Source organism: Lissotriton helveticus, chromosome 6, assembly GCF_964261635.1.
Source record: "Lissotriton helveticus chromosome 6, aLisHel1.1, whole genome shotgun sequence".
Lineage (NCBI taxonomy): Eukaryota > Metazoa > Chordata > Amphibia > Caudata > Salamandridae > Lissotriton > Lissotriton helveticus.
In genome coordinates this window covers 1,464,517,682-1,464,537,786 of record NC_136067.1, presented here as the reverse complement: position 1 = coordinate 1,464,537,786, position 20,105 = coordinate 1,464,517,682, and the positions used below count along the sequence as shown (strand labels likewise).

The window sequence follows — 20,105 nt, the reverse complement described above, 5'->3', positions numbered from 1 at the left end:
TACGCGGCATTTGTCGACCTCAAATCAGCGTTCGACTTGGTGCAGCGTGCTAAAATGTGGGATGTTTTTGAAGAGCAGGGTATGCCATTAAATATTTTGTCCTTTCTAAAAATACTACATGAGGACAACTTTGGCCAAGTTAGATGGAACCAACAGGGTGGTGTTACTGACAAGTTCAGGATCGCCAGAGGTGTTCGCCAAGGGTGCGTACTTGCCCCGACCCTCTTTTCATTATACATCAACAGGGTGATCTCCTACTACGAGCCCCAGCCTACTGATGCCCCCTAAACTGGATGGCAGGTTGATCCCCCTGCTGATGTTTGCAGACGACATCCTGTTGATTTAAAAAACTCAACAGGGTTTACAAAAAGCTATAGATGTGTTCGAGGTCTTCTGCAATGATCATGGGCTTTTTATAAATGTGAGTAAGACCAAGTTCATGGTCCTCCACAAGTCCAAATAAGTAAGAGGGAAGGTGGTCATGAACGGGGCACAACTCGAACAGACCCAGGTTTTCTCATATTTGGGCATAACCCTGGCTTCAAAATTGGATTGGAAATCCCACATTGCCCAGCTGGTTACAAAGCATGTGCAGCTAGCTGGAGCTTTAACAAAAGAGCTACTTCTCTCACACACCAGACCAATTACCCCTGCATTGAAAATTTACGATGCTAAGATTGGAGCTGCAGTTCTTTGCGGGGGGGGGGTTATGGGGCTATAGTAACCTTGCACCCCTAACTAGGGCACAAAATAAATGTTTACGAGGAATTACAGGTCTTCCCGTATCTACCCCTCTGACCCCTCTTTTTTATGACTTGGGTTCTTAACGCCTAGAGGACATGGCCCGCTACAGACGAGTGGCATGCTGGAGGAGATTGTGGGTCACGCCAGATCTCTCCCAGTATGCTCGGGCATTTCTCGAAGTTAGAGATGCGGATAGAGCACATCGAATCCCCTGGATGAGGGAGCAATGGGCCTAGCCAGCTTGTGGGAAGATCCAACAGCTCATATCTTCCCACCTAGGAAAACATTTAGAGAACTTTATTGGAGTATGGTTTCCTTGAAAAGATTTGGCAGCTGTGTTGGTCCGTCCTTGACCGCGGACTTTCTGTAACTTAAACACTTGACAGCTTTAGAGGAATATTGGGATTGTATTATTGTACCCGAGGATAGGAAGCGATACCACCAATTCAGGGTGGGTACATTACCAATTAATTCCTTTACTGCCAAATGGAGAAACTGCAATGACCCTAGCTGTCCTTTTTTCCGTAACCAACGAGAAAGTATCGGGCATATTTTATTTATCTCTCCTGAATTCAAAGCCCCAAGGCAAATGTGGCTAAAACCCATTTGCTTGCAGTAAGGACTCAATACAGGGGTTGAGGCATTAAGGATTCTTAAGACAAATAGCACTCAACCCGTGGTTATTGCTGTAGCAAAATTTCTTCACTGGATGTGGATCATCCGTGCTCGCAAATTACGTTTTAACTGAGTATTTTTATTATCTGCCACCTAAAACCTGTACAGGGACACGTATTGTATATAGAACATTGTGTACCCACTCTTTGTATAACTTGTTATTAAAAAACAGATTTAAATAATTTTTTTTAAAGTAAAAGGTGGAATAGATTGGGATCTGCCTCATTGCTCTGAAGTTCACACCGGTTCTGTGTCTTGAATTTAATTGTATATCATGTTACCTTGTTGGTTTAAAAAAAAAAAACTTGATATTTCTTTTTTAACTTGTCTTTTAGGATTTTAACAATCGAAATAAAGACTTATGAAAATGAAATGAAATGAACAGTCTTCTTTCTCAAGCATAAGAAATGAACTGATGCAATCGTAATACTTGTAGTAAAGTATAAAGTGTACAGTACGAAGAGTATTATAAAATAATATTGTAACAGCATGATATGGTTTCTAAGCCATAAAATACCTAAAATGCATAAAGTGCATTCAGTGATAAATAATGACTAAAAGTACTCAACTGTTGCTTCTAAAATACGCCTACCCCGGTGTACCTAACCTAGGTCTATTACAAGGGAAGAAGTAAGTAGGGTGTAGCCTAGTTTTAGTATTATTTGCCAAGAATTTATTCCAAGAATTCTCTTAGGGTCTAATCCGCTCCATACCTTGGTTTTAGAATGTAGGAGGTCTTGTATCTCTCTCAGGACTCGATTTCCCAGCAACCCGCAAGGGTAGCCTGGAAACACTGGAGCTGGATTTCTCTGCAGGGGAAAGTACAGCGGTATACAACCGTTTCAACGCAACTTTTACAACAACTTCCTTTACAACACAATTTTTACAACGCAGGATCCATTACAACGAACTACCTTTACAACGCATGTTTTTACATCGCAGATGCCTTTACAACGCATGCCATTACAACGTAAGTATTGGTAAGTATATAATTATATTAAAAATGTTATTTAATTATTTATTTTTTTTATTAATATATTTAGAAATAAAATATTATTTATTTAAAAAAATAATTTAAATAATTCTATTATTAATTAATATTTTTACTCCTACACTATCCAGCACCTACCCTACTATTTCACCCCCCTGGAGTTAGAATAGTAATTTTTACCGCTACACTATCCAGCACTTACCCTACTATTTCACCCCCCTGGAGTTAGAATAGTAATTTTTACCCCTACACTATCCAGCACTTACCCTACTATTTCAACCCCCTGGAGTTAGAATAGTAATTTTTAGCCCTACACTATCCAGCACTTACCCTACTATTTCACCCCCCTGGAGTTAGAATAGTAATTTTTACCCCTACACTATCCAGCACTTACCCTACTATTTCACCCCCATGGAGTTAGAATAGTAATTTTTACCCCTACACTATCCAGCACTTACCCTACTATTACACCCATTATTATAAAACACCTAAATTATTAAATAAAAAATATATATATTTATAAAAAAAAGAAAAATAAAGTAAAATATTATTAAATTAAACTATATTAATTTTAATTACATTACATTTTTAAAAAATATTATATACTTACCTATACTTACGTTGTAATGGTATGCGTTGTAAAGGCATCTGCGATGTAATATCATGCGTTGTAAAAGTATTTGTTGTAAAGGATCCTGCGTTGTAAAAAATGCGTTGTAAAGGAAGTTGTTGTAAAAGTATGCGTCGTAACGTCATACATCCAAGTACAGCGTCTCTCAGTGCGTCAGCTGGAGGGTCGGCTTCCTTCGGCACTTGCTGCAGCAGGGCGCATCGGGCAAGTAGATAGTCGAACTGCTCCAAACCACTATGTGTTTGTCTGGACAAGTGTGGGCATATTTATACCATGAAGGTGCCGAGTTTAACGTAAGATTGGACATAATAAAGTCATCAGAGACTAAATTCTCTGAAAACTCCATGATTTCTTGGATAACTTAATATTCATACAGGGGGAAGTCCCTGACTGCTGAAGGCGGGTTTTTCCAAGAAATCGTTGTAGATTTTCAGAACTAGTGGAAGTAGCCAAGCCATATTAGGACTACTTGAGCTATGTCTTAATATGGTTATGATTGCTATGCCTGTATAAGGATACGGTATTTTATACCTATATAAGGGCATGAATCGGGAAAATTACACTAGGGGTCTAAAACGCTATACAACAGCATGGTTGGTGCACTTCCCCATCAGAAACGATGCACAATTGTTTTCAGGAACGTTTTAGACTAGGGCGCCAGGGACCAAGGTTCAGTAGGTGGGCAGAAACTTATGGTCAGCACATTCACAAAGAGGGTGAAGCAGGGGACACTGTAAAAGAAGTCCAGGAGCGCAGAATGGCAGGGCCATTTAATACATGGCCAATGCAGGATCTCATAGCCTCACCTCATCAATTGGGGTAGTACTATAGAAAGAGAAGGGTCAATTTTGCCTCTAACAACACTTGTTTTAGCCGGAAGGAGCTTCCTTCAATGATTTTATATCATAGGAGGTTACGTCAGAGTCATATTCATCAGTGAATGTTTTCAGGGCTCTGGTTGAAAAGGTGGGGAAACGGGTCACAGATGGCAAAATGTGACATAAAATAAGCTTTTAGGCTGTTACCGTGGCATCCGGAGGACAATCAGTTGTTGGGGATTCAGTTCGACGGACAGTGGTTCATCAATAAAGCATTACCCATGGGGTGTTCCATCTCTTGTGCCCTGTTTGAGTATTTCAGCTCTTTCTTACATTGGAATTTGACAAGGCAGATGGGCACGGATACAATGACTCACAAGCTTAACGTCTTCTTCCTGGTTGGTCAACACGGTTCAATGGACTGTCAACAGCAGTTGGCAAGGTTTCACAAGCTCATGGATGAACTAAGTGTCCCTAGTGCCAGATAAGACACAAGGTACAACAAGGTATTGTCATTTCTGGTAAATGAACTGAATTCAGTGGCCATGGAGGCGAGCCTCCCAGCAGAAAAAGAAACTGCACATGCAGATGTTGCTTGACAGTATGTTGGCAAAGCCAAAAGAGACTGTTAGGGAAGTACAGGTACTGTTAGGGCATTTGAACTTGGCGTACAGAGTAGTGAGGACAGGGAGGACATTCTGTAGGAGACTGAGCCAGTCTTTAGCAGGGCTATCATTGTCTTACTATCACATGCACCTATCAGCGGGTACAAAAGAGGATTTACGCATTTAGGGCAGGTTTCTAGAAGATCTCAATGGCATACCAATGACGGCCCCAAAGGAGTGCGAATGGGACGTGCAGATACATTATGATGCTGCAGGGGGCATCGGATTCGTATTGTACTGGCAGGGTAGGTGGTGTTCCGAAGTGTGGCCGGAGAACTGGAAACATGGGACAGGAGTATTGCCTTGCTAGAATATTTCCCTCTAGTGGTAACAGTTACCCTCTGAGGGCAGGAACTGGCACATAGGAAGGTTCTTTTTAGAGAAGACAACATGGCTGTGGTACATGTGGTGATTAAACAGGTGGCAAGGAATTCACAACTACTTAAGCTGCTGAGGGTTTTCGTTATAGGCAGTCTGAGACATGATATAGCATTTAAGGCCAGACATGTGCCATGGGTGGACAAAAAAGTTGTGGATGCCTTGTCTCGTTCACAATGGAAGAGGTCCCATGGCTGGCCTCGGAGGCGGACAAGCTCAATACACCTGTGCCGAAGGAAATGTGGACCGTAGGCGAGAAAGGATGCGGTATTTAGTGGTAGGGTCTCTGGCAGAATCCACTAGGAAATTGAACATGCAGGCTCGGAAGGGGTTTCTAGCTGGTGAGGCTAGGCGGAGGTCAGAGGTCTGGCCCAGGGAAGACGATGTTGTGCAATTTATTCTGAAGTTGATCAAAAAGGGGTTATTTCGGATTAAGATTACAGAGAAACTGGCAGGGATTGCCTTCATGGGCAAGACCTTTTTGGGGTTACTTAATGTCAGCCAGGGAACGGGGGAGAAGTATGCTGGAAGGATAGACAAAGGAAATAGGTGGGGGCGAGGAGGACAGTGTTGAGGCAACTTTTAGGCAACATATTAGGAATACTGCAAGACAATTCAGGGGAGGGGTAGACAGTTTTGTTCTCGACATTGATATCCTTGATGATCTTTGGGGTGTCCAGGGTGTTTGAGCTTTGGGGAGGAAAGGAGTGCCAGTGTTGGGATGGTCGGAGGGGGCAAGTAGGAGTGGGGAGTGGGGTAGCTTAGAGTGCGACTTTGCCAATCTGAGACAGGCCAAAGATCTAACGGGAAGACAGTGTTATTACATGCTTTCCCTGATGTGGGCCGGTGTCCAGTCCAGTGGTGAGTTAAGCTGAATGCAATCTGTGGGGACAGGTATGGCACAGTTTTTTGTTGAGGTAACGGAGAAGTGGTGACCTCTAGCCAGTTTCTCTCGGTTATGTGAAAGGCGCTGGAAAAACTAGGGGAAGCCCCAGGAGAGTACAGGACATTCTCGTTCAGGATCGAAGTGGCCCCAGAGGCAGTTCGATAAGGCTGGGACAGGGACAAGATCATGCAGCTGGGTCGTTGGTCGTCGAAATGCTTTCCTCTGTATGTATGGCTGGGAAAGCAGGAGTGTTGATGAAGATGTCAATTGTTTGGCTCACATATATGTTGTTCTTTTCAGGTGCTGTGGCAGGGCCAGAAGAATTGAATTGTCTATCTAGATTATAGGACACTTGTTTGTGAAATGGGAATAAAGGCATGAAATACAGAAGGGTCAATGTTTGAATCCCAGGCTCAACGAAAGTTGGTATAAGATCACATGGCATGGCAAAGGTGGGATGAGATTGTAAGAATTGTTGGGGTGTTTAAACAAATTGTTGAAGCGGTGGCACACATGCCCATATATGTTGGTCTTACACTAAGGGGAAAAATTATTTGGTGGTATATAAAGGTTTATCATTGTTAAAGCAGACGAAGAGGGCCTTAATTGAAATGAGTGGTCCGGATGCTTCTTCCTGTGGACAGAATTTATTCCAAGGAGGAAGTGGAGGTGGGCTGTGAAACTCGCCGCCATTGACAAGAAAGGTGGAAAAGTAACAGAGACATGCAGGTGTTTTGTAAAGTCAGAGGTTTTGGTTGGTTGGAACACCCTGAATTAAAGTATGAGGTGGTAGATTTTTTCAAGGGAGACAGGGTGCGTTTGTCTTGCTACGAGATGAAACCTTATCTGATACAAGTGAGGGAGGCATTAGACAGGACTTTGAACACCAGAAGGTACGATAGCAGTGCCTAAATAGGGAGGTCAGACAAGTTGCAGGAAATGAGGAGGCCTTTTTGAGTGGCATTTGGCTGCTACTTTTACCATGGTTACAAATTATGATTAGGGTTGTGAACAGAGGAGAACCAGGAAAAAGGGGGATGGCAGGAAGTTTACACCAAGTGGAGGCAACAAATTATAAGCTTATAAATAAATAAATAAAGTGTAGGATACTTAGATAGTTAGATGTTATTAGAAGTAGGTTACAGGAGTTTAAAGGCCAAAGGTTAAATACAGAGTATGAGTTAAACAGTTGCAAGAAAAGGATGTAAAGGGTGTGGGAAGGTTAGGGGTGGGGTAAGTGAGCAAATGTATAGTGAAGTTTAGTTTTGTAAGGCAAAGGCATAGGGTATTTTGTAATGTGCACCTGTGTTAAATAAAGCGCCCTTTTCCACACAAATGAGCATATTTGTGGTCTGTGCTGCTCCCCTTTGACTCAAGGGCACTGACCTTATGCATGCAGGACAGTGTTGAATGACCTGGGGAGCAGATCGCGCTCTAAGACAGCAGCAGATCCATGTCTTATAACAGCTGTCGAGTCACATGCATGATGTGGGGGTCCCACAGTCCTGTCCAGCTGAGCGCACTGTTAAAAGCAGCACTGCCAGCCAGCAAAATATATTTAGTCATCTGCGACTGTTAGACCCCTCCAACGGAGGACATTGTAGCTGGGCATTGTCTTGTGAAATCTGTCTTGCGATTTCTGAGATAGGCCAATAAGGCACCATGCCCACAGATGGTGGCAGAGCAGAAGGCAGCTGAGGGGAAAGTCAGCCTCTATATTGCAAAGACCATCAGGAAATTCCATGTTTCCAGCTACTCACCAGATACCAACCGATACTCTAACATGCAGTTGATACTTTCCTTAGGTATGGAGTCTGTTTCTAGTTACAATCTTATAGCCATCAAAGTGAGACATAGAAATGTGTGGAGCTAACCGGTTATTTAACCATATTTCACTTAAAAGTAATATATAAGATTTGTGTGTTTTCCCATTTATAAGCTGGTAGAAAACAAGTATTCAACAGTGACTGACTTCAGGGGGCCCACTGTTTTACGTATTCAGCTGCCATGCACAGCGCCAAGAACCACAGAGGCAAGCTCCGCAGCTGGCCTCTCAGAGGACAGCAGTGACACAGTTTTGCAGATGCAAGAGCAGTCCTGCTGGCCTTGCACATCAGTCTTCAATCAGACTAGCACACAGTCTTGATGCCCAGTCGACCCTAGCATAGCCCCACTGTAAAGATATTATGTGCTGGCTCAGCCTGGATGTCACTTCTTTGAACAGGGAAGTCCAATAGAGCACTGGCACCTTTGAAGCCAATATCAGAGTGCAGGGGCGGTTCATCTGTTAAGGGGGAGGAGTGTCACCCCACTAACTAAACTGCCCCAGAGATGGAAAAATAAAATGGTAATAAACTTCATGTATTACCATTATATTTTTCAAAACCCTATCCTGAGCAGAGCGTCGGTGTTAGACCTGGCATCATTGGCATGAGTCTCTCCTCCATTTTTTTCTGTTTGCCTCCTCTGTTTACGATGTTTTTGCTGGTATATTGCTTTGGGCACTGTGCCACTGCTGATCAGTGCCACAGTGCAAGTGCTCCCTATGTGAAATTGCTGTATTGATTGACTTCCATGTTTGGCTTATTTGGTTTACTGTCAGTCCCTAGTAGAGTGCACCAGGAGTGCCAGGGCTTGTAAATACAAATGCTGCTAGTGGGCTTGCAGCACGTGTTGTGCCACCCACAGAAGCGGCCTAGTAAAAGTATGTCTACAGGTCTGCCATTGCTAGACCACGTGCAGTCTGGTACTGTCACGCAGACTGCGCAAGTACACCTACTTGCCAGTCCCTAAACCTTCCCTTAACTTCATGTTAGTCACCCCTATGGTAGGCCCAAGGGCAGGGTGCATTGTAAGCATAAGGTAGGACAAGCCTGACAAGGTTGGCATGTCCTAATAGTGAATTACAGCCATATTCGTTTTTCACTATTGTAAGGTAACCTGCTCTCCATCAGTTAGAATGGGCTGCCAGGATTATTAATGCTATAATCCTAGCGGGATCGGGGAGCATGGTACAATGTCGAGTTTGGTATCCCTGAACTCAGGGTTTAATAACGCATCCGTTTGGGTGGATGGTTTTTGGACTCTGTGTTTGAAAATAGCACTTTTAGAAAGTAGCTATTTTCTTGTCTAACTGTCTACCGGTCTCTGCTGGTTCTGGTGTGCGTGTGACAGGAGCTGGGTGGCTCCAGAGGTCTGAATGAGTCAGTGTGGGGTGAGTGGGGCATTTGCATTGAGAGTAGGGGAAGAGTAGCTCCTGATAGCCTGCCCTGCCTGATACAATGCTGGCTCCGCCCCCCTGCCAGGCGACTGATGACTCTGTGCCTGCCAGGGACTTTCCTGGCCCCACCTCCTGCCGGGCAACTGATGGCCCTGCCCCTGCCAGTGACAATGCTGGCTCCGCTCCTGCTGGGCGGCTGAAGACTCTGCCCTGCACAGTGAATAGGCCAGGTGCCTAGGCCTGGCAACACCCACAACAAACCCAAGATGGGGGGAAATTCCCCTGCATGGACAAAGGGATCAAAGCCAAAAAGGGGTATAAGAGAAGGACCCCTGAACCAAGAATTTAGATCACTTCTGACAAGGAAACCTGAACCAAGGACAAGAAGCCTGCTGATCCAAGGACTGCCTACCCCTTCTGCCAGAGTGCTGTTTGTTGGGGGAATCCTGCAGTTGCTTCTTTATTTTTGCCAAGGAACCAGGAGAGAGGAACTGAGTGTGTACTCTCAAACTTGCTACAGAAAATCTCCAAGGGTTGGAAGAGTGCCAGCCTCCTGTTGAAGTCACAGGGCCAAAGGACTTCATCTATTTGCTAAAAATGCTTGTTGCTGGAACCTGAAATCCAGCACCTCTGAAGAATCCAGAAATCTCGACGCCGACGGACGCCGCCGAATCCAGCTCGACATCGTGAGTAACGGCTCCAGTGTCCCGCACCTTCGACGCCGGCCGCCGGGCCCGATCGACGCCAGTAGCGACGCCAGTGAGTAGCGAGTTCGGCTCCAGCTCCAAGTGACCCCGTGTTGCCGCCGCCGCTGATCGCATCGACCCCGAGCCCTCTCGACGCCGTGAGCGCTGCTCACTCTTGCAACATCGACATCGACGACGCCGTATCCTGCTTCATCTCGTGAGCGCTGCTCCTGCCTGATCGCCCCGACTCCGAGGCCCGATCGACGCCAAAGACGCAACGCCGGACATCTCGACGCCGCTGATCATCGAGTGCTTCACTTTTCCAAGGTACTGTGTTGTGGGGGTCTGTGCGACTCCGGGCTCGACGTAGCGCTCCTCACGGTCGACGCCGAACCTTTGGATTAACTTTGCCTCGACGTCGTGTGACTCCAGTGTGGGTTACATTGTTGCCAAGAACTGTGTTTTAAAGAAGAAGAGTTGCTTTTGTTACTAAAGACTTTGTGCTAAGAAGAAACCGTGCATGAACTATTATTTTTCATTTTTATAATACTACTGTGTCGTGTCCATTTGTAGTGTATTCACTTTATTACTGTATGTGGTCATAAATGCTTAACGCACTGCCTCTGAGATAAGCCTATCTGCTTTGCCAAGCTACCAAGGGGGTGAGCAGGGGTTATCTAAGTGTGTGATCCCCTTGCCCTGACTAGAAAAGGTGTGTCCCTATTTGTCAGAAGTGTATACCTCTGCCAACTAGAGACAGCCGCTTCTAACAGTCAGGATGTGGGGTGGGGCTTTGTGCTTTCTGCAACTGCCAGTCAGGCAGCATCAGAAAGTAGTGATGGGCAGGGCACTTTAAGTTCAATGTACGCAGGTCTCTTGCGATGGCCAGCCTGACATGCACATTTTAAACCTCTCTAAACCAGCTGTCTAAGACAGCTGGGTTATAGACAGCATAGGGCTTCATTGTCTTCGGGAGCACCGAAGGAGTTCGCTCCCTCCAATCCTGGTGATTCTTCCATGCTGCATGAGAGCAGCGCCAGTATTCGTTACTGCAGTTTCTTCGGTCCTGCGTTGAAGTCTGCCTAAAGAAATACCTAAGTGAGGAGGACGTTGTGCCAAGAACGTAAGTCTAATTTTCTTTTTATTTACTTTTATTTTTGGCCCATATACGCCACCTCCCTCTGTACATGCCAGCTGCCACTGTCAGAGTGTGGGGGCAAGGCAAAGACGTGGTTAAAAAAGTTGGTCTTTTACCTTCAGCTAAATGAATGTAAAATAACGCAGCATACATGTTATGATGAAAGATAAATGCAAGTAGAGGAATCAGAGGGAAATGCACTCTAAAATTATGAAGTCTTGTAGGATAATGCTATCACTGCAGCTATCTGAGTGTGTGAGTGTCACCAGAGAGAAACATTACTGAATCATGGTTATGCGGGGTAATACTGACTTGTGTATTTTTATTGCCATCAAAGACTTATTGTTTAATATCATGGGGCCACAATTGTTTTCCAGCACTATCATCCTTGAAAGGAGTAGTACATTAGTGACTTTACATTTCAGGGTTTTTGCAGCAGTTTCAAAATGCTTTTAGAGCTCCTCATTGCTCAAAGGGGTGTTGTTTCTGATATTTATGTATTTCCATGGACTTCATTGCTTGGGTTTACATGTGGGAAAGTGTCACACGTTTGGCTGTTGAATGTCATTTATAAGTACACTGAAACCACGAAAATGTCACACATATGCAGTTGTCGAAGTGGGCAGGATCGGCCGGGCACGATGTGCCCCTACTTTTTCAATTTTATAGAATCTGTTCCCCTACTATTTTATTTCAAAGATGTTTCCTAGGACAGCAGAAATAGACAAGGCTATGGATAAGGCTTGGCTGTTCGGAGAAGGGTGGGGGTGGGCAGAGAGGAAAAAGGACTCTGCCTCTTCCTTCTTGCCCAGAGAAGGCAAGAACAGTGTCCACTTCTCCTGCTCTGCCGCTCTTAGCTGCCCCTCAACTCTTTCTTTGTCTTTCTCTTCTTACATCTCTTTCTGTCTCTGTCTCGCTCTTTCTCACTTGCTGAATGAAAACCGTGACTGCAAGACACGGCTTTTGCCCTCTCTACTTTCTTTTATTTGTTCCCCTGTGAAATGGATCCAAAAAAGAAAGAAACACTTTTCCTGGAAATGTCGTCTTTTTCTGAATTTTTTTCTATTCCAAAGTGCTGCCTTGGGACGGAGGGAAAAAATGGTTCAAATAAGAAAAATAACTAAATAAAGCAAAACAGCGTGGTCGCAAAGTGGCCAGAATGGTTTCATTCACACCCAAACGCATTTGTGCCACTTTACAGAGTTTGCCAGGGAAGCGCTACTTTCGTTTTCTCATCTTTCTTTGAACAACATTGTTTTTCCCGTGTGGGAAACAGCACCATTCCCAATACCTAGTACTTAAGGTTTATTAGGAAATAAGCAATGAATATTGAAACAAGTCCCTTCTGGGCTCTGTAGTCACATCCTTAACTTTTCAGGCAAAAACACTCACTGATTTCTGAATAATGAGTGTAAAAGTGTTAAGGTAACCATGTTGTTCCTGCTAACATTTCACATCCTTTACTTAAAGTTGCATTCCCTACGAGTGTTTGCTTTTTCGAGGATGTTTTTACTTGTCTAGTGCATAATTTGAATTGAGTCGCACCCAGGTGTTTATAGCGAGGCATAATTGGGTTGTAGCTGAAGGCAGTGCAAGTTTATCTCGGTGGGGTAGGATGGTGTTCAGTATGGGAGAGGATTTGGCAGTATGGCTAGAGCTGCCGAATTTGGAACTGGGGAACCAAGTTCAGCCTTCAAGAACAGTCCAGCAGGCCACTCTTCTGAGGATGCACATTCCCATGCTAGACCTTAGAAAGCCTGCTAGACTTTAGAAGCTCTGGTGTCTTAGCACTAGCAGGTGGACCCTAGCAGTGGCAAGGTTGGGTTAACCTTGAAGGCCTGTCCATCACAATTCATTCTGAAGTCTACCTTTAGTCTTGCGGGCAGGCCTACAAAGCATAACACCCTAGAGCAACAGTGTCTCTGTCACTGAGGTCACAGGACCCTTGAGGCTAGTCCACCTCATCCATTGATACCTCCATTGGCCTAGTTTGAGCAGTAATAGTGCAACTGATCAGAGATCGGCAATGCAGGATTTGCACACACACCAAACTAAGTTCATAAACTTCACAGTTTCTTTCGTTACTTCATGCACAAGCACTTTTAACATATGCTGCCTTCTTTGGGGTCTCTGGAATTATGCAGCATTGGAGGACAAAATTATGTCACAGTGTTGACTAAATTATGCAGCATAAATAAAGGATGAAGCGTAATGCAGTAAATTTTCTGATACTTTAGTATTTTGACATTTTTAAACATACTAACAGTCTCTGCAAAGAATTTGCCTCATCAGTACCAGTGTAATATGCTAATGCAGCAATGAGAAAGGTGACCAATCAACCTTTGCAAAGGGCTCTCCTCTACGCAGCAACAAAATGTCACATTTTTAGTAACTTTTTATTCGCTTGAGCTATGACCAATTTGTTAGTTAAAATCATCAGATTATGCAGCAGATTATGTATTTTAAGGCAAATGTGGCAGATCCATACTTATGTGGAAAGCATTTGAAAACTAGGTGGCTTAGTATCAAGAACGCGTTAAAATTATCGCCGCTTTAGTGTAAGGAAACTGCTGCTAAAGCGCCGATAAATGGCTTGATAATATGCCCTTGAGAATTCCCATAGAAGCCCAGGTTAACACCAGAACCTGGGCTTCTATGGGAATTCACAAGGGCATATTACCAAGCCCCTTATCGCTGCTTTAGCGGCAGTTTCCTGCCGCTAAAGCGGCAATAGTTTTAATGCCCTTCTTGATAATATACCCCTAGAATAGTTTGCCATTCGTGTTTGAACTGCTCTTGTGGAAAAAGGGGAAAGGGCTGATGACAGAAACTGCATGGCTCAGAGACAAATAAATGCCTTATGGTTCCACTGTTAAGCATATTTGGCACATTGTGTGATTGGAAATTTACATTCACAATGTGGGATATTTTAATGTCAATAACTTATATTGAACCTGAAATAAACACGAGTATCCATTGGTTTAATTAAAAAAACGTAATAAGCTGGAACCGGTCAGTGAAATGCCAAATAAATACAAAGAATTGGAATGTGTTGCTCTTTCTGGCCACACTGCTGACTCCGCCCACTGACCCGAGCCACAGTTTATTCCCGCCCTCAGATTATCCGCCCACAATTCCCCGACTTTTGCTCCCCACTTCGACCGCCGTACATTGTGCAGTGTGAAATCTTGTCAGCTATGAATAGGATATGGCCAGTTCAGATGCCCTTCCCTCGACACCTCGCTGCTATACTACTGATGCAACACTGCTGTTACGAAACCGCACAGTGACTGACAGTAGAGGAGGAATAAATGAAACGTATGGGCGCTCAGGTGCACGCTTGCTCGGAAATGATTCCCGGATTTTACCTGCGAGGTCGCCTGTTTCGGGTCCTGTTTCCGCACCGTCCATGGCAACAGGTCTGCAGGGACGGCGAGGAGCGTCCGGGTGCCTTTTCTTGGGGGTGGAGAATGCGAAGACGCCGCGTTTCACCCTCTCCCGGCTGCACAACAACTCCACCCCTCTTGGAACCTTCACTTGGACAGGACAGCCTGCAGCTCGGACACGAAAACTACCGCCTCAGTCCCAGCAGAGGGCAGCACTGAAAGCAGGACTGCCTCGGGTACAATCGCAGGCAATAGTAATAATTCACTATATGAGCTTGAATGAAGTTCGAAATGTGCGCTCTTCTTCAAATTAAACGTTAATTGATTTGTACAAACTACTTAGTTATTTATACATGTATACATCGGGTAAACACGCACTTATAATAATTAAGGATGGTGATACCCACCTGTATCACTTGCATGAGATCGTTTTACCTGAATTGAATTGCACAAAGTCGTGGCAACAAATTAAAAGTGTTTCCCATTGGCGAAACAGATAGGTAAACAAGCATTTGCTTTGCGATAGGTCTCGCATTTGTTAAAGTTAGAGCTGTTGGCCTTGAAAATGACAATGTTTTTTACTTGTGTGTTTTTTATTTGCGGTAGAGTAATTATATTTGCACAGCGCTATCCATGGGTATATAAGCACTAGTAAAAAAACATTGTCATTTTTAACGCCAACAGCTCTAACTGTAGCAAATGCGAGACCTATTGCATTACAAATGTTTGTTAGTGAAGGTAGCGAGCAGGACCAGCAAAGTAAGTAAGAAAACGAGTTACTTACCTGTAACTACGGTTATCCAGTATTGGTATCTTTCATAGATTCACATGCCTGAATCATTCCCCGTCGTCGAGGCGGGAGTCCCACGGTAAATAAAATATATAATAGCAGTGCCTAAAATTTCTTGTAGTAGGCTGGAAAAGCCTAAAGGCCTAACTAGGCCTCAAAACTTAGCAGCCTATCTACATCATTATGTAAAAAGACCTGAAATATTAGCCTCAGCCAATCAGCTGTCCTCACCCTCTAGAACCTTCCCTGCTCAGGCAGTTCTCCTCAGATTTTCCCAGCACAAGTGAGATGTAGTATCCATAGCCAGAACTGCCCTACCGGGGAGGAGGGTGGGTGCATGTGAATCTATGAAAGATACCAATACTGGATAACCGTAGTTACAGGTAAGTAACTCGTTTTCTTATCCAGTATTAGGGTATCTTTCATAGATTCACATGCCTGAATCAGAATAGCAAGCAGTAACATCATGTCTGTCGATAGAGGAAGGTGGGAGACAAAGAAAAATATAAATCAATCCCCACACAACCAGGAAGGTAATAGAGTACAAAACATGTCAAGATAACATATGCATCAAAACCTTCGAATATAACAGATAGGACAGCATTATAAATATGTAAAGTTTAAAATATATAATCTTTCCAACCTTAGTGAAGAAGATGCTGCAGCACTGCATCACCAACAGCTGTGTCATCTTGAACTGCCGACTGCAGACAGTAATGTTCGGTAAAAGTGTGCACACTTTTCCAAGTAGCAGCTCGGCAAATGTTCTCTAGAGTCACTCCAGCGAAAAGGGCCGTAGAGGTCGACACTGTTCTCGTGGAATGAGCTTTAACCTTCCTTGATAAAGGTCTATTGGCCTTGTCGTGACAGAAGGTAATTGTGGAGGACAACCACCTGGCAATAGTTGCTTTTGTGACAGCTTGACCGAAGGTGGGTCTTCCATAGGCAACAAACAGTTGTGTAGATTTACGCATGTCTTTTGTCTTTTGCAGATAGAATTTCAGACATCTTTTGACATCTAGAGAATGTAAAACCCTTTCTGCAGGAGTTTTCGGATCCGGGAAAAAGGTTCTAAGCTTGACCGGTTGATTAATGTGGAATTGAGTTGGCACTTTAGGAATGAATTTAGGGTTGGTCCTAAGTGTAACAAAGTCCTTAGAGAACTGCAGAAAAGGTGGAGTAATAGTGAACGCCTGTATTTCACTAACTCTGCGAGCAGAAGTAAGAGCCAACAGAATTGCAACTTTCCAAGTCAGAAATTTCAGTTCCGCTTTATGGATTGGTTCAAAGGGCCTTTTAAGAAGTTGGGAAAGGACTACATTAAGATCCCATTCCGGAGGAGGAGGACGAACTGGAGGAAAAACTCTGAAGAGACCTTTAAGGAATTGTTTGATCAAGGAGGAAGAACATAAGGAAGGTTTGTTGGAGTGCTTCCTGAATCTGGAGATTGCTGCCAAATGTACTTTAATGGAAGAAAAAGCTAGACCTGATTTAGCCAGAGAAAGCAGGTATGGAAGGATGGCTTCAGGAGGAGCTTGCAGCGGATGAACATCATTATCTCCACACCATGAACAAAACCTCTTCCACTTGAAACGGTATGTTTTGATGGTACTTTGTGCACGTGCTTGCGACAATATTTTCCTGCATTCCGAGGGAATGTTTAGGTCTTTGAACTCTAGGAAATCAGGAGCCAAGCGTGCAAGTGCAGCGATTGAGGATCTGGATGTTGAATCTGACCGTCCTCTCTTGTCAGCATCGACATAGTCGGTTTGAGCCGAAACGGAGGCTGTTGAGACAGCAGGAGAAGTTCTTGAAACCAATATTGTCTCGGCCAACGTGGAGCAATGAGAATGAGAGTGCAGTGTTCTCTCTTCATCTTTTGCAGGACTTTCGGAATGAGCGGAATCGGAGGATAAGCGTACGCAAACATTCCGGTCCATCTCATGAGGAGGGCGTTTCCTCTTGACCCCCGTCCTGGGAACCTGCTGGCATAAAACAGGCACTTGCTGTTTTGTTGCGTGGCAAACAAATCCAGCGTTGGTCTCCCCCAAAGGCGAAAGACTGTGTCTACTTGATGTTGTTCGAGTTCCCATTCGTGACAGTCCACAAAAGTTCTGCTGAGACTGTCTGCTAGAGAGTTATGAATCCCTTGAACATGCTCCGCTTTGAGGGATATGTTGTGCTGTAAGGCCCATTCCCACATTTCCTGAGCTTGCAGTGACAGGGTAAGAGATTTCGTTCCTCCCTGTTTGTTTATGTAGAACATGCTGGTGGTATTGTCCGTGCGCACCAGGACGGACGAATTCACGATCCTCGGTAGGAAAGCTTGCAGGGAAAGAAAAATGGCCCTGAGTTCCAATATGTTGATGTGCATCTGTTGGTACTGATGAGACCATCTTCCCTGGATTTGAAGATCCTGAAGGTGACCTCCCCAACCTTCCATGGACGCATCCGTAGTCAGAGTGTAGTCCGGAATCTCTTGGAGGAAGGTGAGACCCTGCGACAAGTTGTGTGTCTTCGACCACCAGAGAAGAGCCTGTTTCATTTTGACCGTGACTTTGATGCGGTCGTCGAATGATCCTTCGACCTGCTTCCACTGACGAAGCAACTCTTCCTGCAACGGTCTCATTCTGAGTCTTGCCATAGGAATGAGATTGATCGCAGCTGAACACATCCCCAGAAGGGAAGCATACATCCGAACTGAAAGTGACTTTTTTGCGGATATTTGTTTTGCCAGTTTGACGAGCTTGTTTTGACGCTCTTGTGTCAAGTATGCCTTGCACTGGCATGTGTCCAAGACTGCACCCAGAAAAGTTAGTCGTCGATGAGGGTGGAGCTGAGATTTTTGAGAATTGAGGGTCAATCCTAGGTTCGAGAACAGTGAAAGTGTTTTGTTGACTGCCTCCATGGTCGAATGACTGGTGGGACCCTTTAACAGCCAATCGTCGAGGTATGGGAACACCTGGAGTCCCAGGGACCTCAACATTGCAGCCACTGGGGCTAGACATTTCGTGAAGATTCTGGGGGCCGATTTGAGGCCGAATGGGAGGACTTTGAATTGGAAATGGACGCCGGCCACTTGAAATCTTAGGAATTTGCGGTGGTGGGGGTGAATAGGGATGTGAAAATATGCGTCTTGCATATCCAGAGAAGCCAGAAAGTCTCCTTCGTTCAGACAATTCAGAATGTCCTTCAACGTTACCATGCGGAAACTCTGTTTCTTTAGATATTTGTTGAGTTTGCGCAGGTCCAATATTGGACGCCACTCTTCTGAATTTTCTCCACAAGGAAGAAACGTGAATAAAAGCCCAGCCCTTTCTGAGAAGGATGGACTAGTTCTATTGCATTCTTGTGTAGCATCTTTAAGGCTTCTTTGAAGAGTAAGCGCAGACGAGGGGGAGGGGGACCCCTGGGCGGCGTTGTGGGAGGTTTTTGTAAAAACTCCAAAGTGTGTCCCTTGCTGACCAAATCCAGGACCCACTGATCTGAAGTTATTTTCCTCCATTGATGGTAAAAGGCAGAAATCTTGGCACCCACGGGAAGGGAAAGAGGAGTGGCCGACATCCGGCAAAGCTCATTGGCGCTTGTTAGAATCTCTCCTTTGATTACCTGAGCGCCGTTGTCCTCCCTGCCGAGAGAAAGAACCAGAGGCAGGCTGCCTGTTAGAAGATTGATAGTATGGTTTGTTGTAGGATGATTGATACTGGCGATTTTGTTGGTTTGAATAATTTCCTCTGGAGGAGTAACCACGACCTCTTGCACCTCTAAAGGACCCTCTCTTGTATTGCAGGGTTCCCAGAGATTTCGCTGTATCGGTATCGGTTTTAATAGCCAATAAAGCGTCATCAATGTGCTTTCCAAACAAGGACTCACCATCGAAGGACATGTCCAAGATCTTGGTTTGGACCTCAGGTCTAAAGGTGGTAGCCTTGAGCCAACCTTGACGTCTAAGGACAATTGCTCCAGCCAGTTGTCGAAAGTTGGTATTAGAAATGTCTAGGGCGCAATCAATAATTTCTGAGGCCGCCCTTTCACCTTCCTGCACAATTCTGCGTACATCCATCTGATGATCCTCCGGGATCAGCTCAAGATATTCCGAGAGCTCCGACCACATCTGCCTGTCATATCGAGCCAGGATAGCTAAGGAATTAGCTGCTTTAATGGATGCTGCTGCGTTTGCAGAAAATTTCTTCCCAATGGCGTCAAGCCTTCTTCCCTCCTTGTCAGGTGGCGTTGAGATGGGAGCAGAAGGATTCTTGGACTTTTGCTGCGCCGCCTGAGAAATGACCGAATCCGGTCGAGGATGGCCGATCAAACAAGCAGGTGTATCGGATGGTGCTCGATACTTTTTATCAATCCTTTGTAGAACTGCTGGAATGGAGGCTGGTGTTTTCATAATATTGAGGCCTTCCTTCCAGATATAGTCAATAATAGGTATGGCTCTGATCACTCTCCGATACCCTTCCTTAAAGTCATGTAAAAAGCAGTCCGACTGCTCAACTGTGACGACCAATTGAAATCTATTAGCAGCTCTCTGCATAATATTGTGAAAACCCCCAATATCTTCAGGTGGAGAGTCTGAAGGACGGGGAGGAGGCGGAGAAGGTGTAGGGATGACATAATCCTCCCAAGGGTCCACTGGAGTGTTATCCGGTAATTCTCCCTCCTCTCTACTTTCGTCACCATCAGAGGACGAACTGTCCAAAACCTGAGGAATTGGTGAAGTACGTGGCTGTGGAGACAAAGGAGCTCTTGGCGACGGAGGTCGAGGCACAGTAGCCGGAGCAGATGACCCAGCGGGCGCACCCTCAGTTGGAGGAAATCTCTGTCGATAATCTGCCAACATAGCTTGCAAGTCCTGTATTAAGGAAGTAGGTAAATGTGTTGTGTCCTCAGACCGAGAAAGTCTAGAACGAGGTGACTGATATGGAGTGGAGTAGACGTCATGCGTATATTGCTCCTGAAACTCTTCTTCATCATCCTCTTGAAGTTTAATATGCAATTGAGAAGGGTGACAGGCAATCCCAAAGGGGTCATCATCCTCTTCTCCTTCTTCTGACTCTCCTTGCATGTATGTTTCCAAAATGTGTGATGGCA

General features: G+C 44.8%; 1 protein-coding gene across 2 annotated transcripts in view; it reads right to left on the bottom strand.

The window, feature by feature from the left end:
* The window catches only part of LOC144763557 (MFS-type transporter SLC18B1-like), a 664,439-nt gene extending 650,054 nt beyond the window's left edge, over positions 1-14,385 (bottom strand). The window contains exon 1 of one of the 2 annotated variants that reach the window (XM_078649273.1): positions 14,201-14,385. In XM_078649273.1, the coding sequence (XP_078505399.1) occupies positions 14,201-14,243 (43 nt within the window). In that variant the 5' untranslated portion in view covers positions 14,244-14,385. The remainder of the gene's footprint in view (positions 1-14,200) is intronic. The other variant, XM_078649272.1, reaches the window with a different exon arrangement.
* Positions 14,386-20,105: the final 5,720 nt, after the last annotated feature.